Raw genomic sequence first — 17,756 nt, 5'->3', positions numbered from 1 at the left:
ATGTGCCATATGCTTTGTTTCTTAACTCAGCCTACAAAATTCAGGTCACTTCTTAGGACTTTCTCAAGTCTGAAATAAATACAACAGCTTTACTTCCAAGTAATCTAAACCAGAGGTCACTAACTTTTCATTTAGAAAAAGTTAGATTGATTATTGGCTGAAATAATTTGCATTTGCTATCAGAAATTGAGGATTCCACTAAGTCACTGGAAAGTGTGGGAGTCATTAAAAGGGCTCTTCAGAAAGTGTCACTGGTTAGGAAGTGCTGCCCACCAAAACAATTAACGAACACTGTTAAGAATCTCAGGCTAATTCACAACTAGGCAAGTCAAATTTTGGGACACTATACACAAACTTGAGCTTTAGGACTGTACAGTAAATAAACCCTCTGTGAGGAAAAGCTTTCTGTTCACAAGCAGATGTCTACAGAAGACTTTGCCTCCCTTTTCCCATTTTTTGCCTTGGTCTGGTACTTTTTAAGAGGATCATAGCTATATAACAGCTGACAGATTACAATGATTTTCTATGGCTTTTTCCCTCCATTCTCATTCTTGCAGACTTCTACTTGTATTTAATGAAATATTTTACTAGGTAATAACTATAGTATAATGCAACATGGTTTTTTGTTGTGGTACAGTGACAGCTCTGGCACCCTGGAGTGTGTGGAAAGTGCAGTTATACAGATTTAGGGTTTTTTTTCAGTCAGCTCATTTAGTGAATTTATTGCCTAGAAATTCATGGGCACCAGCATCCCTTAAAAATCTGAGGTGCAGGGACTCTTGCAATAGAAGTTTTTATGGGAGAAAATGCTTATATATTAATGGGTATCAATCAATTTAGAAATACATATATGGAACTGATGAGACAGAATAGGAAAAAAACTTGCCTTTTGGTTTCACTCTTGAAACACTGCTTTCAAAATGTGGATGTTGTTATTACCACATTTATGATACTTACAGTGTTTCTTGTATCAAGCAAGCTAATTCTTTAGCTCCATGTACATTTCCCTTTTATTGCAGTTTTTCCTAAGTCCTGTGTCAACAGCGAGAGGTGATTATAAATCACACGTGCAATAATCTAAAAGTAATTTGGAAGAGTAATTACTAGCAGTAAAATACAGAGCATAATGCACATTAGCAATTTTAATAGGACCGAAGTGATCAAAGCTCCTTAGCTCCAATGAGGAGGGTACTTTGCTTTCCAAATTATGGGCTGGAAAATGGACAGCTTCTTAATTCTGCCTGATCTGACAAGGCCCATGTGCACATTTCCTGTGTGTGATGAACTTGAGTACAAATATATTAGTGTAGCAGAGCAATGTTACATTGAGAAGAAAAACATTAATATGCAGAACTGATACAGTATTGCCATTATTAATTAACTCCCTAGCTGCACCTATTCATGGATAGATTCCATAGCCACTATGAGCACTCTTATTCAAGTTGCATTTAGTATTGTGGATAACTTCAGTTGCTGTGAAATCATTGGACTTTACAAAGCTTATTCCTCCCAAACTTCTTCATCCCATGCTAAAATCAGTAGAAGATGCTTAGGCATTTTGAGGGATGGGATTGAATTTTGGGCTGTGGGTACTGAGAGTGGCAGGCAGCCTTCTATCCCCACAGAGGTGAGATGCAGACCTCTCCTGTAGCTCCCACACCATGCCCACTGCACTGCAGATTTTCAGATTGTCCATCACTGCACACTGATGCAGAGAAATCCTCAAGGCTATTGTTCCTCCAGCTAGAATTAGAGAATTATTAGTTTAAGCAGTTGTTAAAATGGCTCAAAGGAAAAGATATTCCTGTGTTTTATGCATATTCAGTAGCAGCTACCTATCTTTTTGAGAGATTTTCTTCCCTTTATAATAGCTTTTAAAAATCCTCTAATTTTCCATACTACATATTACTGCTATTTTTACCTTTAATAAACTTTTAAAATATCCTTGTTTATTCTTACCATTCTGTTCCTGACAATTTAAGTGTTTCAATAGTGGAGCTATTTCCCCACAAGAAGAAGAAACTGGATGTTCTCAATTCCGTGATCTGTTCTGGGTCATTTGTGTAGGGCATTTGTTGAGATAAGAATCTGCATGGACAAAAAACTTCCAGTTTAAGTGATTAATCTTAACTGAATGATATCTTTTACATTACCCAGTGCTTCATTCTTCTTGTTAGTTGCAAATGGGCAATATCTAGGTGTCTTTTTGTCCCTTAGATCAAAGCTCAGAGAGTGGAGGTTTCTGCTACTGATGTTTGACTTTTGTTGTTTTTTTAGCTGTAACACACTCTCAATTTGCTATTTTTGCTGTTGTTCTTACACGTGAAATTTGCAGTTGATATATGAAAATGTTGTTTAAAATTCACAGGTTATGCAAAACTCCCTTTTAAATGGTTTGACTACCTCAGGGAAACTGACTCAATAGCTGCACCAGTAAAGCTCTTCAATAAGGTAATGAAATTATACGTGTTTGTACTGGAATTAGTGTTTTCCTTACATTTTTGCATAGTGCATGGGATGGACCCATTTGTTAAATACAGCTTTGAAAAGCTAAAACTTTTAGAGATAAGAATCGTTTGAGTAAACAAAGGTTGGTATCTCTGAAATGTTAAACAGATGCAGAGGTCCAGGAAACTTCGTCAATGATACTTGTTTTTTTTCTATATTAAGTGGATTGAAATCCCTGTTTCAGCACTGTGCTTATTAAACTATCTTGATGAATGTCTGTTTACTGATGTTTGCTTTCTTTGTTTCCCCAGGAAGTTCCAAACCATGGGTTTCATGTTGGCATGAAATTGGAGGCAGTAGATCTGATGGAGCCTCGCCTGGTGTGTGTGGCCACAGTAACGCGCATTATTCACCGGCTTCTGAGGATACACTTTGATGGGTGGGAAGATGAATATGATCAGTGGGTGGATTGTGAGTCCCCAGATCTGTATCCAGTGGGATGGTGTCAGCTCACTGGATACCAGCTCCAGCCTCCAGCGCCACAGTGTGAGTCCTGCTTTGTCAATAATGAAAATTAATTTAATGGGGACTCATTTTACTAACCTTTTCCAGTTAGGTCCCTAGACATAACAAAAATAGAAAAAATTCTTGCTAATGCCTGGAAGTTCTAATTGACAGTTCTAATCTTTCCCACTTTGATTTCTAAAGTACTTCTGAGTGTTTTTTACTATTTTTCAATGCCAGAAGATGCTTACTTGATGCCAGGAAAAAGCTTCTTGTCAGTTCTGGAGGAGTTCGCTGAGAATTTATATTGCTTTAAGACTGTCAGTGTGTCTGTTTCACCTCCTAAATTAGTGGAACTCAGCCTGTGCAGAAGCTGTATGTAATTTGTTACATCACAACTTGTCCTGTCAGATCAAGTGATAATAACTGATGATAAGCATTTCAAAAACAGTTTTTTAATAAGAGGGTAATGAGCGAGTTCTTGTTAAGTAGTTTAATGCAAATTGATTTTCCACAGTAAATTTCTGTCTTTGTTCAGTCACTAAGGACAAATTCTTAAACTGTAACAGCTTTGACACATTTTAAAGTGGGGTTGTTTTTTTTTTTAAAAAGCATAAATTTTGAATTCTTCATTTTTGCAGCATCAAGAGATAGCCAGTCAAGTTCATCCAAACAGAAGAAAAAAGCTAAATCACAACAGTACAAAGGACATAAGAAAAGTGGGTGACAAAATTGTGTTTGCACTTTACCTGATGCTTTAAAAAGTTTGTGGTCTCTGCCTAAGTCCCTGTTCTATTTGGAAATTTTTGTGTTTTATGCACATGTCTAAACAGGTGTTATGCTTAAAGGTGCAGTATGCCACAAAAAGAACTTTTTCATTGAGAATAATCATTTTTATAGCTCGTGATAGGGTAGATGTTGCTAATAATAATCTATTAATGGTAGATGGACAATGGTTAAAATAATTTTGTGTTCTGACATAATTTCAGTTAAATAATATATTTGCTGTGTACTGTATTGGTAGTTGTACTGCCTTGTACAAAATACTTAGGTATCAACACACTTTTCCCTCTACTCTCTGTAACACAGGTGAAGGAATAAGAGCCAAGTCACTGGGATCAGAAAGAATGAGGTGTAGAAAATTTAAATTATCATCCAACTGGCTTCTCTTTGAAACAAAAAAACTACTTATTTGCCAGGTTTTTGGTTTGGGCATCTATGTAAATTAAGCTTTTGTAATATCACTTTCAGAAACGAACAGCATTGCTGTATGTTGCTGTTCTTGTGACAGTAAAACACAGTAATGACATTTTTAAGAATCTGCAGTGTTCAGGTACTTTCCACATTAATTGGTTCCCTTGGAATCAAGTTGTCAAAATGTAAAATTAGCTTGCTTAATTTAGTCCTGTTTCCAGAGTGTTTTGTTGTAGTATCAAACTAATGTGAGGAATTAAAACCTTGTCTTCCTGGCGAGTTTGTGAATGGATCTATTAAGGCCAATTGGAACCTTCTTCCCCAGTCATTGAGAATACAACCTGTGCTGTGTTGATCTTTGGGGATGAAAAGAAGTTGGTTGGTGAGTGCCACAGATAGAACAAGTGTCTCGGAAGTTCTTAGAACTTCTGTTAAGTGCCTCAAACATTGCACTGGTTTTCCTTTTTGATGTTGGAGGAAATAAACAGTAAAATCCAGATCCTTTTCAGAAAGCAGTATTTTTACAATAGAATTTGAGTACTGGAAAACTCCTGATTTGAGAATATCTGGGGAAAGCTGTGAATGATGTTGCTTTAAGCTAGGGAAATATGGCTTTATGGTTAATTACCTTTGTGTAAGACCTGGTTTTGAATAATTCTACACTGTCTGTGCAGATTTTGTTTAGCAAGCTGTTCTAGACCATCATACTCCTTACCTTATCCCTTTCCTAATACCTCTGCTACCTGTCTTACAGTAAGTGTGACCCAAACCTGGAAAATTAATCTATCTTACTTAGTGCCATAGGAAGCTTTAGTCTAGCTTTAGAAAATTTAGTCTAGGGAAGTTTGTTCTTCACTTCTCACTAACCTAAGGTAAATGTTGCCTGTGGAAGCAAAGAAAACTTCTGATTGTGTTCTGGACTGTTTGCTCAATTCTAAGAAATCTTAACACCAGAAGATGAGAGAATGACATCATGAACAGTTAGAGCCAGCTGCCTCGTATATGGGTTTTTCCTAAATAAGTTATGGCAACGGAAGTGCTGAGTCATCAGAAATAACACAAAAACTGTCTTCTGAAGCTTTTTCTTGTTCAGGACTTGTAAATAAAATGCAAAGTTATTTTGTAAATTATTTCAGTCACAAAACCATATAATGTAGCCATGATGTTTTTATGGTACCATGTAAAGTCACCACAGATGATTTACAAAACCTCTGTGTCTTAAATTAGGTTAGTTTTAGCAGAGCAGGGTTATTTCAACACATTTTTCTCACGTGCTCACAACACAGCCCAGGATGTCATGGATTTCATTGAGCCATTTTGTGCTGTGTGTAACGATGCAGATTTCTGCTACAGTGTCCCCTCCTTCCTGGGGGCACTGGGAGTGCACATGTTCATTGGGAAGCAGAACTGATTGCATCATAAACACTTCGGGAATGTTTTTGGGGATACTTGAGAATCTCCCCCAATTCCCTTTCTGACACTGTTTCAGTGAGTATGGTTTTGTGCTGGGTGCCTGCTGCTCAGAAGGCTATGCAGGTGACTTCTTGAAAAGTAACATGCCAGCATGCTGGGACAATTAATAATGAAGGGTGCAATATTTGCTGGTATTGTCTGCTTCCTCTTGGGTGTGTATATCAGAATAAGGTTACTGAAATGATAATCTGACCTCTAGATTTTCAAGGTTGGAATTCTGTAGACACCGTTCTGCCTCATTAATCTCTCTATAAGGCTATCCTGAAGTTGTCTTATAAGAAGAATATTTAAGCAGGGTGGTATCTTTAGAATATGCATAATCAGTTACCTTTTCAGGGCTGTCTGACAGTGCTGATAGGACTGAAGGATCAGCAGCCACAGTTTTGATGTAGCTGAAAGCATGGATTTGTGCTACAGATCTTGTACCCTCAATACAGATCTTGTACCCTCAATACAGATCTTGTACCCTCAGAGAGCATGCCTTGAGCACAGAATAGGAGCATCTTAGAGATAAAGGAGAAACATGGTAATTTGTGTGGGAAATGTTTTAATAACACTTTTTCGTGAATGCAGTGTTTAATAATTTGAGGGCATTTTAGAAGTTTTTTTGCTATGCAGTAAAATAGTTACTTGTATTTATGGGTAAAATGGTAAATACCATTCTAAGGGAATTAAGAGCGTGTATTTTTAGCGGTGATAAACTTTGGAGAGGATTATTTCCCCAGAAGCATCCTTCTGTCTCTTAGGCACACACACTGAAACAACTGCAGCCTGAAACTGAGCCAGGTATCTTGGGTGTCCAGTCAGAGGAGTGTGTGTGACTCTGCAATGTAACTGCCGCAGAAGTAATTCACAGCATTTGTGTTTCATTGATAGAGCATGAAATAATTGGGTCATGGTATTAAGCGATGCCCTTGAAGTCCTACCCATAGCCTGTAGAATTCAGGGACTACAATGTGGCTGTTGAGAGCAATATTCCCAGTAATAACTAAATGGTGCCATTGTACAGGCCCTGGTTTTTGAGAATGGGTGAATATCAATCAGAGCCATTTCTCAGTGAACAGTCAGAGTTGCCTGATGCAGTTTAACTTGAGCATTTCTTTTAGTTTGACTTGATGTTTAGAGAGGAAGATACCTGTTGGAAAGAAACCTGTCAGTATGTCCAGGCCACCCATGGCAGGTGAGGTGTGGAGGAGCTTCTCTGGAGATGATGAGTTGATTCCTCCTCCATACTGAGCCCTTCCAGCACAGACAGCCCCTGAGGCTTTCCAGCCTCCCAGGAATTCAATTCAGGAGTTCAATCCCAGCCTCCAAACAGGTAACTGGTCACAGCAGTGTTTCACTGCAGAGTGGGAGGCTAAGGTCCAGGGTGTCATGTGCTGACTCATCCAATCTTTCTTTTTTCCCTTTTTTTTCCTTTGAATTTCAGTTGGTTTAATTTTTTCTGCTAGAGAGCTTTTCATTCTTGCTGATGCACCATGTTAGTGAATTAATCGTAGCAGAAGGTGGTTGCAGCTGGTTTAGAATTTCAGAGAAAGAAGGATGTAGTATGGGTTACTGAGAATCCCGGAGGGGCTCTGCGAATTGGTAAGATACAAAAAATGCACCCTGTAAAACTGAATGGTAATGTGGATCTGGGACTATTGGATGTAAGTAGGTCATTATTGTGTATTATCCTTTGCAGAGAAAATAACCATATGCTGTAAATAAAAAATTTTGTCTTTGTATCAGAAAAAGGCAGTTATTTGGGAAAATATCTTTGGAATATGTTATTTGAAATTTTGTGGATTACTAAGAAAATATATTTGAAGCAGTGTAATTGTGCATCTATATGAGTGAGCAGAGAAAAACTCTTAAAAATTAATTGGTAATATTGAAGTCGATTAAAATTTTGAACTTCTTTAAGTATAGTTTACATAATGTAATCAATCTTCCATTATACAAATGCACTTCAAGCGTCTGGTAGTTTTTCTCTTCCCTTTTCCTCATATCTCTGGCAATGTAATGCAGCAAATTATTGCTAACAAATATATTTTAGCAATAGGAGCTGTCAGACAGACTGGATGATGTTCTCCCTGCAGGACAGTTGCCAGGTTGATAGATTTAGCTTCAGATTTGCTTGATTACTCCCTTAATCTTGTCTTAGGCTGCGCAGGCTGCCCTGTCAGCACCCTCTACTGACTGGAATACATCCAGAGCAGTTTCTCTTGTCCATGTGTTATCCATTAAGAGACTGGGAAAAAAGGAACCCAAATGCCACCTTTAGACCCTGAGGAAAACCTTACTCTGTTCTGCACACCTCTCAACACTTCTGAAGGAACTCTTTAGTTTCACTTCATGTTCCTGCTGATGTGTACATGCCATGTTTAACAGCCTTTGGTGCCAAAGAGAAGCCTTGCTTACAGGAGAGTGTTCTGGAGCATCTATTTCTGCCCAAATGTTCTTTTGTGCTAAATCTACATCTGCATTGCATTTCCTTAGTGCAAAGACATACACAGTCTGAATTTCTGTATCATGAGATCTCACAGTTCCTATGAAACACCTGTGTTCCTTGTTTTCTGATACTCAGTGATCAGTTGAGGGGATTATGATTGAGGGGAACTTTTCAACACTGAATTTTGCTAAGGCTCAACAAAATTAATTTTGTTTGTGGTGTGGTTAGCCTTGTCATTGTCCAAAGAGATATATATATGTATATAGATAGATAGATAGATAGATATAGATTGAAACCAGCAAGACCATACCTTTTCAGTCTCTGGGAAGGAGGCATCACGTTGATACCATCTAATCAATTAAAGCACGTTTGAGATTGGCCAGAACTCATTAACTATATGCATATCCTCAGCATCATTCTGCCAGATATTGCAGTAGCTGTAGGACATATGCAGACACAGTGCAGGGGATGTTTTGCATGGCTTTGAATGGAATCAGTGGAAGATTAGTAACAAAACAGCATCTGTTCTGAAACTTCTTGTCCATGGGAGATCTCAGTAAGGGTTCAAAGCCAATTCTTTCCCCTTTTGTATCATCGCGAGCACAGGAGAAAGGTTCAGCTCTTCACCTTGGTTTGTACGATGTGGTTTTGCTCTCTAGCAAATGCCTGGTGCTTTGAGTACTTTGCATCTTTCAGTCTGAAATGATCTCTTGAGCACTAAAATTCACCTGTTGGACTGCTTCATTTTTAAAAAGGACGTACAGCCAGTCTTGCAGAAGAAGAGACTGTTCCCAGAGATTCACCCAACTGTGGAGCGTATTGCTCTATTTGTATTGGTTTTGGGAGGTTTGAATGTCATAGCATCAGACAGTGTGTCTCTGTGTCCTGGCAAATCACTGAGACGATGTAAAAAGGAAGTACCTTCCCCAATCTGCATTCCTTTCCGTTTAGTTGGACGATTTAAATTAGTTTTCCTTTTTCTTCTTTCAAGCAGTTTGGTGCGCAGCTGTAACTAAGCTCTTCTAATGGAGGATTGTAGCTAAAAGCTGTATAACATAAACAAATGAAGTAAGATATCATTAAATATCTAAGTGTTAAGACTTTGGTTCAAATGAGCCAGAGGCAATACAAATCATGGCAACTGCTGTTACTCCTGTACCTGCAGGAGCTTCCTGCTCAGGGGAGAGAAGGGAAACGACATGCATGGTGGGTTGGTTTGTATCCCTGACCTCTGTATAGCCTTTGCCTGAGGCATTGCAGCATAGTCAAGTAGCCAGTTGTGTGTCTTATTATTTAAACAGTATGTTGTTGCTCCCCCAGAGATCAGGAATCTTGGACAGAGTTGGGCATGATGCAGGGAAAAGTATTTGGGAGAAAAAAATAAGGAAGGTATCGTGAGTTCTGTAGGTGGGAGGAGGATTCTATTAAAGAAAGATGAGGAGGGCTTCCATTATGCTGCAGCAGCTTTTGACATCTTCTACTATCTTAATTTTCAAATTTTATTTTTATTTAGCTCAAGAGCTTGTTTCAGCATAGAATGTTTATATAAGAATAATCAAACAGCTTATAATTACTGCAGGGCTATCAGTAGCAGCAGGTTCTGGGTTGGGGTGTTTTCTTTTCACTGCATATTTTTGCATTTCAAGAGACATTGACAAGGTATATAAACTATATATTGAATAGTTATAAACTTTGATACTTTTCTCATTCATTTGGTCATAGAGAATAATTTATTTCTGTATAATCAACCCTTTAATGTGGCTACTGCACCTTTAATGAATGTTTACATGTTTTGTTTTCAGTGTTCTTTTCATTGTGCTCATATTTTGATAATCATCTCTATTTGTTAGTGAAAGCGGAAAAGTAATTGTGACATTGCTATTCATATCTTTCTCTTAATCTCATTTCTATTTAATTTTGAGAAAAGAAGGGAAGATTAAAAGTATGAAAATAGTTTTGTTTTAATGAAACTTACCTTCTGGGATCTTAAATTTTTTTTGATGGATTGAGAAATCTTTGCTAATATGTTTTGTTGTCTCACATAGACTGCTTGCAATAACTGTTTGTGAAGTAATTTGAATTGTAGGATAACTGTTGGCCATTTCCAATCTCATTTTCACTTGCATAATGACTAAATAGGAAGCAAAGTGGTTTAAAAGTTAAAGTGGTTTAAAATACTCAGTTCTTGAGAAAATCTGGTAGAGAACATATTATTGTAAGTAATTTTAAATCTCTTAGTATTATAGTACAACTTACGGTTCCATCTGCGCTCACAGTGTGTCTGTTCTCTGTGGGATCCTGAGCATTAAAGCATCGCTAAAATGCACCATATAAGAAAATGGGGAATCTGGGGTGCTCTCAATATCAATAATATTAAGTCATTTTAAGTTATATAGATGTTTAATGTGAATTTTTGATTTGTAGTGACTTCATTACAGCTGAAGGAGGAGTTGCTGGATGGAGAGGAGTACAGCTTCCTGCAGGGAACGTCTGACCAGGAAAGCAATGGCTCCGCCAGCTATTACATCAAACAGGAACCCTGAGGCAGCTCCCAGGAGTGAGGGGCACAGCATCGGTGATAGGAAAAGAACCTTTCATCAAGACTTGACTGATTCTGTTCCCACTTGGATGGTGCAGTTCAGGTGACTGTGCCTGGGGCGCTTTGCTAAATGTAGATTAATTAGACTCAGTTCAGAATTTTTTGGAAGGGCGTGGAAACTATTTTAGTGAAAAAGATTTTTCAATTTATTAAAAACAAAAACAAAGGACGCTTTTGTGTTGTATTTGAAGCTTTTGAAAGAATTTTGTAATATTTTCAAGTTCAGATTTATTGTGCATTGTTAACAAGAACTGAAATTCTAGTCTTTTTGTAAGATTAAAGTTTATTTAGCATGATTGTGGGAAGCAGTTGGAGGAAGATACAGTTGCAAATACAAATGAACTGTCATAACAAATGAACCTTTTTGGTACAAGTTGGGAGACTGTTAGACTCTTGTGAACTGCACTGGTCACGTCTCTGTTTTTTTAATTGTGAAAATAAGGCTTTAAAGCCCCGATTTAAAGGCATAAATTATATACGGAAGACAGTCCTGTAAAGCTCTACTCAGTGAGTAGCCCCAAGTGCAACGGAGCCATCGCCTGAGGAAGATTTTACATTTTCAAGATGTTTTTATTTAGTTTAAAATACCCTTTTTTATATAAGGTTTTTGTTTTTTTAACATTTTTTAGGGGCTGATTCAGTGCCCATTAATATCAGTAGCCTTGTCTCCGCCGACTGCAGTGGGCATTGGATTGGATCTATAAAGTTCTTGTCTGTATATGAATGTCTGTAGTCTTGGAATGCTTCAGCAAATGTTTACAGAGCCCTATACCAAACTGGAACTTCAGAAAATTCTGTGATTGGAAGATTAGTTGTAGCTCTGAATTTTGACTGTAGAAGCAGCTTAGATGGACAGTCACTAAGGATTCCCTTGGTAGTGGGAAGGAACTTGTGAGTATTCTTGTGATTTTTTTTTCCCCCATTAAGAAAGCCCTAAGTGTTTCTTTACCATCTTAAATATTTATCTGTGATCATTCAGATGATGTGCCACATGGTTTCAGGTGACCTGAAAGGAGCCCTACATTGTGGATTAAAAATTAGTTCAGTCCTGCATAACCTGCAATATTCATGTCTTGCTGCAATAGTGTAACACAGGAGTTGAGAACAGTATCAGAATCACATGGTTTTAGTCTATAATTCAGAAACTGGATTTGCCTATTGCCTGGAATTCTTGTCTCATGTCAAGCATCCCATTGCCCCCCAACTGGTCAACTTCCAGATTTTTACAAGGCAAAAGTCACATAAAAGGGTGAAAATGATGAGCATTTAAGCACAAAGTATTTTTGCAGGAGCTTTTAATTATTTGGATTTTATCTTTCCATATTTTAAACTTTTGTACATTTTTGTAAATGGAGTTGATGAGTGAGGTGGTTGATCAGCCCTGCAGAGCTGTGACTGGAAGAATGTGCATCAAGAGCTTTAGCTTTTACCGGTAAGGTTCATTAACTAAACTCTCAGGAATTATAAGTTCTGTAAGTGCTTCTGGGTCTTCACAGGTCCCCTTCAGAGCAGTACAATGATCATCTGACTCTTGACCAGAAATTACGGCTTAAAAAAAAAATTGATCAAAAATTATTAACATCTGTATCCTACAGCCTAAGAAATGTTTTAAGGATATCAACACACAGAGCCCCGGGAGACCATTTTTTGTATATTGTTGTTTGAGCTTAAAAAAAAAAAGTGCATAGAAAGTTGAAAACCAGCAATTTGATTATTTTCTAACATATTGCTCCAACTTTGGGTACATAGTATTGGTGATATACACAGGTTTACCTCATTCTATGCAAGGGGGGTTAATTATGTAAAGTTTTGTATTTACTACAGGAAGTAAAGCATGTGCTGTATAATGTAGGAATGTCTGGAATTCTTTCCTCCCTTACTGGTAAAATTTCTTAAATTACGACCTGTTTTTAACAACAGCTTCTTCTATTGACAGAATCTGTTAATCTGATTACAAGAATCTATAACTTCAGGTGGTAAAGGCATTTTAGCTCCCTAAAATAGCCATAAAAAGGACTTTGTTGGACCTGGTAGTCTTCAAATAGCTTATCTCAGATTCTGACCCACCCATGATGTTTATTTTGAACATCAAAATAGACAACAGCCTAGATTGGAGAACTAGGATTAAAGACCATTGTAGTGACAGTTTGAGCCTTTCTTGTTTTCCTGTGTTCTCAATTTAATCTGCTGTAAAATCCAGCTCTGCAAGCATTGATTTCATTTGGTAAGTATAGCACTATTGATTTTTTTTTTTTTTAATGCAACAATTTGCAGGTTGTCCCATCAGCTGGAACAAGGTTCTCACAGTCTTGCTTTCTTCTCTCATCAACAGCTTCTGACTTCAGTAGAAAAACTGTTGCATTAATTAGAGTGTCATAATGTAGAGAGAGGGTTGGGCTAGTTAATGAGTGAGGTGCATTGCCCGGTCACTAAACTGAGTATTGCCCCGGCTCATCCCTGATTTCAGAGTCGGTCTTCAAATGTCAAGAGGGAAAATTAGTCCTTAACACACTTCCTGTGTTGGGAGAATTACAAGAATCTGTCCTAAAGTCTGTCAGTCTTTATAATATTCTGTTATTCATCAAACACTAAAGTCTGTGAGGTGGTCTATGTTCTCAGGTACCTGTGTGACTTCAGCAGTCGGTGAAACGCCTTTTGTGTCTCTGGGTTCATAATATGCCTCAGTTGTGTAATTGTCAAGTACAGTGACATCTGTGCTAAGCAAACCACGGAAGGAGCTGCTGGAATTCACTTGCTGAGGAGCAGCTCAGGGAAAACCTGAGCAAGGTGCTACCAGGGATGTGGTCCCCAGAGAACCTGAGGGGTGTCCCTGTGGCAGCTCCCTGGCTTTGCAAAGCATTCCTGTGGCTCTGGGATGTTTCTCATGGCTTTCAAGCTGTGGTACCTGCCTGAGGAAGCAGCAAATGTTGGACACCTAAAACCTTCAATAGGGTCGGACTAATGCTGGCATTGGGCACAGCAGGTTTTTCTGACCATGAGGCAGCCCAAGCCCTGTCCCTGACTTGGCTGCTGTCCTTGTTCCAGATCTCTCTGCTGATCTTTGATTATTACATTATTTTCAGTAGAACTCTTTAACCTGTTCCTTGCTGCATCTGAGGAAAGCTACAGCAGTTACTGATTCCTTGTTCTATGGATGCTAACACGGGTTTCAGTGTTTGTTTTGGGTTTTTTATTGTTGTTTTCTGTGATGTGAATACCCTCCCCCAATCTTTGTATGATGGTGCTAATACATTTGGTAACAATCCTTTATTGGGAAGGGATTTTAAAAAACTGTGATTTCAGCTGATTTTTTCTTCCTTTTGATTTTTTTTCATATTTAAAATGAAAAGCCACAGCCATTTATACAAAAAAGACATCAGCTTTGGCCCCTGGGAAAATGTTGGGGCAAGAATCAAGAATAAACAAATGGGTTTTTACATAATTTCTGTATGTATTTGATATATAGATCAATATCTGTACAAATTTAATCTTTTATTTTCTTGGTAATTTGTGTGGTCAGTGAGGGAGTATTTAAAGCTTTCTCATGCAATGTACATAACTCAGTGAAAAAATGCTTTTGGAAAAATTAATGTTACTTTCATTTTTACAAGACTGCGGATTTTCAGCATGGATGTGAAAAGCATTAAAATCATAACTTTGTGTACAAGATGAAAATAATTCACTAAATTTGCCTTTTTTACACAAAATAAAAATGATAAAAAGTCTTTTTCTGAATAGTGATTGTTTTGCTTACACTCTTAACCTTATTAAAAATACCCACAATCTGTAATAATCTGAGTATTTTAAGTACGTTGGTGTGACAACAAATCGTGTTGGGGCCCTGAGCACAAGGTAAGGGATTTGATAAGAGAAGGTGAATTTAATAAGCATTTCAGAGAGCAAGCTTTGCACTCAGTCTCCTTTCATTTAGTATTAATATTTGTGTAAGGAGGAAAATTTTGTGGTATCCCTTTTTTCCTCTAGCAGTGTCGGAAGTAGCTCCAGCCTCACTTCAGCTCTCCCTCTGCAAATTTGCTGCTGCTTGAGTCCAACAGCTCTGCCAGGGTCACATGTCAGTGGCTTCTGAATGATTAAAATGACTTTTATGAGTATTTGAACAGGGGGTCTGTTGTAAGTAAATGCACCACAAGGAATTAGTTCACACCCATTTATTTGACAGTCACTTTCAGCACTAAGATAACTGTGGTTGCTCCCAGGGCAGCAGCTGGAATGAGATGAGGTGTTGGAAGGCACAAATCACTGTGGGAACCCATCACTCATAGATCCAGTCGTGTGCACAGGGCTTGAAGTCAATGAGCTCTGCAGGTTTGAACCACAGGTTGATCTCCTTCTGTGCACTCTCCACAGAGTCGCTGCCATGGATGATGTTCCTGTGGAAGGAGACAAACATTGATCCCTATAAAAATACACCTCCAGCAGCCTTGTTCTCAGTTTGCAAAAATGTGGATGAAGCATCTAGAGTGGGGAGACTACTGCTGTTATTTCAGGTAGAGTGTTTCAACACCCCACCCCTCCAAGAGCTAATTATGCCTATCAGGGTCACTCTAGAGCTACTGTTCTGCAACAGCCCCTGCCTGAGCTTACATGCTGCTTTGGGGAAGAGCTGGACTGCAAACAAAGTCAGCTTTGTACCACTTTCCTATGTAGCAGGTATGCACTGTGACCTGCAAATAAAATACAATCAGACTAAGGTCTCTACCACCAATTTTGTCTTTCCAGAATAGAAGACTGCCAACAGTTTTTGTGTTGGCAGGTAAACAGTGAGTAGGAGTTGAGTTGTTATTATCAATTAACAGACTGGGTACAAACCTTCCCACTTGAATGCAGAAATCACCACGGATGGTGCCAGGCTTGGAGTCTGCAGGGTTGGTTTCCCCCAGCATTACTCTCCCAGTTTTAACCACATTGAGTCCTTCCCATACCTTAAGATAAAAAACACAAAAATTCTATTAAGCCATGCTTATGCAAAATACTGACAGTTCAGCTTTGCTCCACCATACGTTGCAAAGAAACAAAGGTTCTACCATTAAAGATATTAATCTTGCCTAGATTATGTCTTGGGCTTGTAAAGGTGACAGGGGAAAAAAACATATGAACTGGAAGTAATTGTAAAAAGGACTATCAACCTTGTTACTGCAGTGAAGGAGATACTTTACCAAGCCTCAGAGTTAATGTACAAAGTGAACTCCCAACCTTTTGTGTTGTGGTGGAACAGAGACACCCTGCTGTGTGTTCTCCATCATTATCACACCAGGAGATGCTACTAGAGCAAGTACCTTGTTTTGGGAGGAATGTAAAAATTAATGACACAGAAGTTTTGTGTCAGAGTGCCTGACCTTTTTTTGCCCAAAACAGATTTTTTGGTGCAGAAGATTTGCTTTCAGGAATTTTGCTTTATACATTTATACATTGGGCATTTTAATACCCATTTTATGTGTGCGCTTTTCTTACTGTATAGTAATTTCACTGTCTTAAGTTTTTCATTTGCCACTATCAGAACAAGGTAGTTTAAAAAAATATTTCTGCAGCACTATCTCTGAATAGTCTTAATAATTTTTAGAGCAAGAAAAATATATTCAAGAAAGTAATCTTAAACTAAAATGAAGTCACTTACCATGGCTACAACAGGTCCAGAGTTCATGTATTTAACCAAGCCAGGGAAGAAGGGGCGGTCCTTCAGGTCAATGTAATGTTGTTTGAGAAGGTCTTCAGAGGCCTTCAAAAGGACAGATTTAACTTTAAATATCATTTTCTGCATGTCATTGAACAAAAGGTGTTACAGGTGTAAGACTATGGCGTTAGTGATTAGATTCACAATTAATGTTACCAACAATGCTGCAGTGCTATTGTGTGTATCAGTGGGAGCTCCTGCTATAATATTAAAGGAATTCTTTGTGGCTGTGCTGGGAATTGTCAATATGATTTCTTTGCACGGCAGTGAGCCTCTGCAATAAGCAGAGTACGGGGTCCCGGGGTGATGTTACCCAACACAACCTTTCAGCCTACGCCATTCCACCTCTCAATCGGGCTGCATTAAACCTCTGAAGCAAAATTCGCTGGTTTTGGAAAGGGTAGAAGCCGTGTGCCGGGGAGGAAGAAGGGCCTGACGCGCGCTCCAGCACATCCGCCATTTGATCCCAGTTCTGCCCCAGGAGAAGCCGCAAGGGGAGATTCTCGGTGTGGGTGTGATGGGCCCTTCTCGGGCAGGGCACGGACAGGGCTGGGGGGCAAGGCGTGGGCACTCACGTGTACGAACTTCATGGCTACGAGCCGGAACCCTTTTTGCTCGAACCGCTTGATAATCTCCCCGACCAGCCCGCGCTGGACGCCGTCGGGCTTGATGGCGATGAAGGTGCGCTCGCCGTTCCCCGCCATGGTGCTGCGGGCGGGAGCGCGGCGTGAGGGGACGCGCGGCCTCAAGGTCGGCGACGGCCATGGCGGTACCGCCCTGCCACGCGGCACCGCCGCGGAATGTCCCCCCGGCCCCACCGAGCCCGGCCCAGCCCCGCCGGGCCCCTCCGCCTGCACCCCCCATGCCCCTGGAGCGCGGGGCCCGACCCAGCCCGGACTCACCTATCCGGAGCTGCCGCCACCGATTCCCTCCGCACTACTGCCGCCGGAGGAAGAGGCGCAGGAGGAGGCGTGCACGCCGCAGATCCCCCGCCCCGCGCAGAGGAGGAGCCGCCGGGCCGGCGGCGCTTCGGGGGCGGGATCGCCAGCGCCAAGCGGAACCGGGCCGGGCCGGGATGAGGTGGGACTAGACAGGAGAGCGGCCGCTTCCGGGCCCAGGGATCGAGGGGTGGCTCTTGGCCAGTCCTGGCCGCACCTGTCGCCTCCGCCGCCTCGAGGGTTATTTACAGACGCAGCAACTGTGGCTTAAGCCTTTAAGGCGCTGAAACGACGGCGGATGTTTAACACAACTAAATAAATTTTTACTAATTTTTTGCTGGGTTGGCTGCTTTCAGGTATCCCCGCGGCCTGAGGGTTGGTCCTGCCAACCAGGCTGCACTGCACAGCACGGCTACAGCTCTTTAAAAGCATATTTATCACAGAAAAGTGATGTGGAACCCATAACACAGGAAC

The 17,756-nt window shown here is 39.9% G+C and overlaps 2 protein-coding genes across 10 annotated transcripts in view; one reads left to right on the top strand and one right to left on the bottom strand.

Annotated features, from left to right (window-relative positions):
* MBTD1 (mbt domain containing 1) overlaps positions 1–14,377 on the top strand; it is a 35,254-nt gene extending 20,877 nt beyond the window's left edge. For 7 of the 9 annotated variants that reach the window (XM_066565709.1, XM_066565707.1, XM_066565708.1 and 4 more), the window contains 4 exons: positions 2,369–2,451; positions 2,760–2,994; positions 3,594–3,671; positions 10,478–14,377. In XM_066565709.1, coding sequence (XP_066421806.1) covers positions 2,369–2,451; positions 2,760–2,994; positions 3,594–3,671; positions 10,478–10,596 — 515 coding nt within the window. In that variant the 3' untranslated portion in view covers positions 10,597–14,377. The remainder of the gene's footprint in view (positions 1–2,368; positions 2,452–2,759; positions 2,995–3,593; positions 3,672–10,477) is intronic. The other 2 variants (XR_010785036.1, XR_010785035.1) reach the window with 2 other exon arrangements.
* A 429-nt stretch (positions 14,378–14,806) lies between these two features.
* LOC136566531 (nucleoside diphosphate kinase) lies at positions 14,807–17,379 on the bottom strand. The gene is made up of 5 exons (XM_066565713.1): positions 17,247–17,379; positions 16,920–17,052; positions 16,288–16,389; positions 15,483–15,595; positions 14,807–15,043 (listed from the first exon to the last, which is right to left on the bottom strand). Exons 2-5 carry the CDS (start codon positions 17,046–17,048, stop codon positions 14,926–14,928), a joined length of 462 nt encoding a protein of 153 aa, XP_066421810.1. The 5' UTR covers positions 17,049–17,052; positions 17,247–17,379; the 3' UTR covers positions 14,807–14,925.
* Between the last annotated feature and the right edge of the window lie 377 nt (positions 17,380–17,756).

Source organism: Molothrus aeneus, chromosome 25, assembly GCF_037042795.1.
Source record: "Molothrus aeneus isolate 106 chromosome 25, BPBGC_Maene_1.0, whole genome shotgun sequence".
Classification (NCBI taxonomy): domain Eukaryota; kingdom Metazoa; phylum Chordata; class Aves; order Passeriformes; family Icteridae; genus Molothrus; species Molothrus aeneus.
Note: the sequence above shows the minus strand (reverse complement) of the source record. Positions and strands in the feature narration are given on the sequence as shown.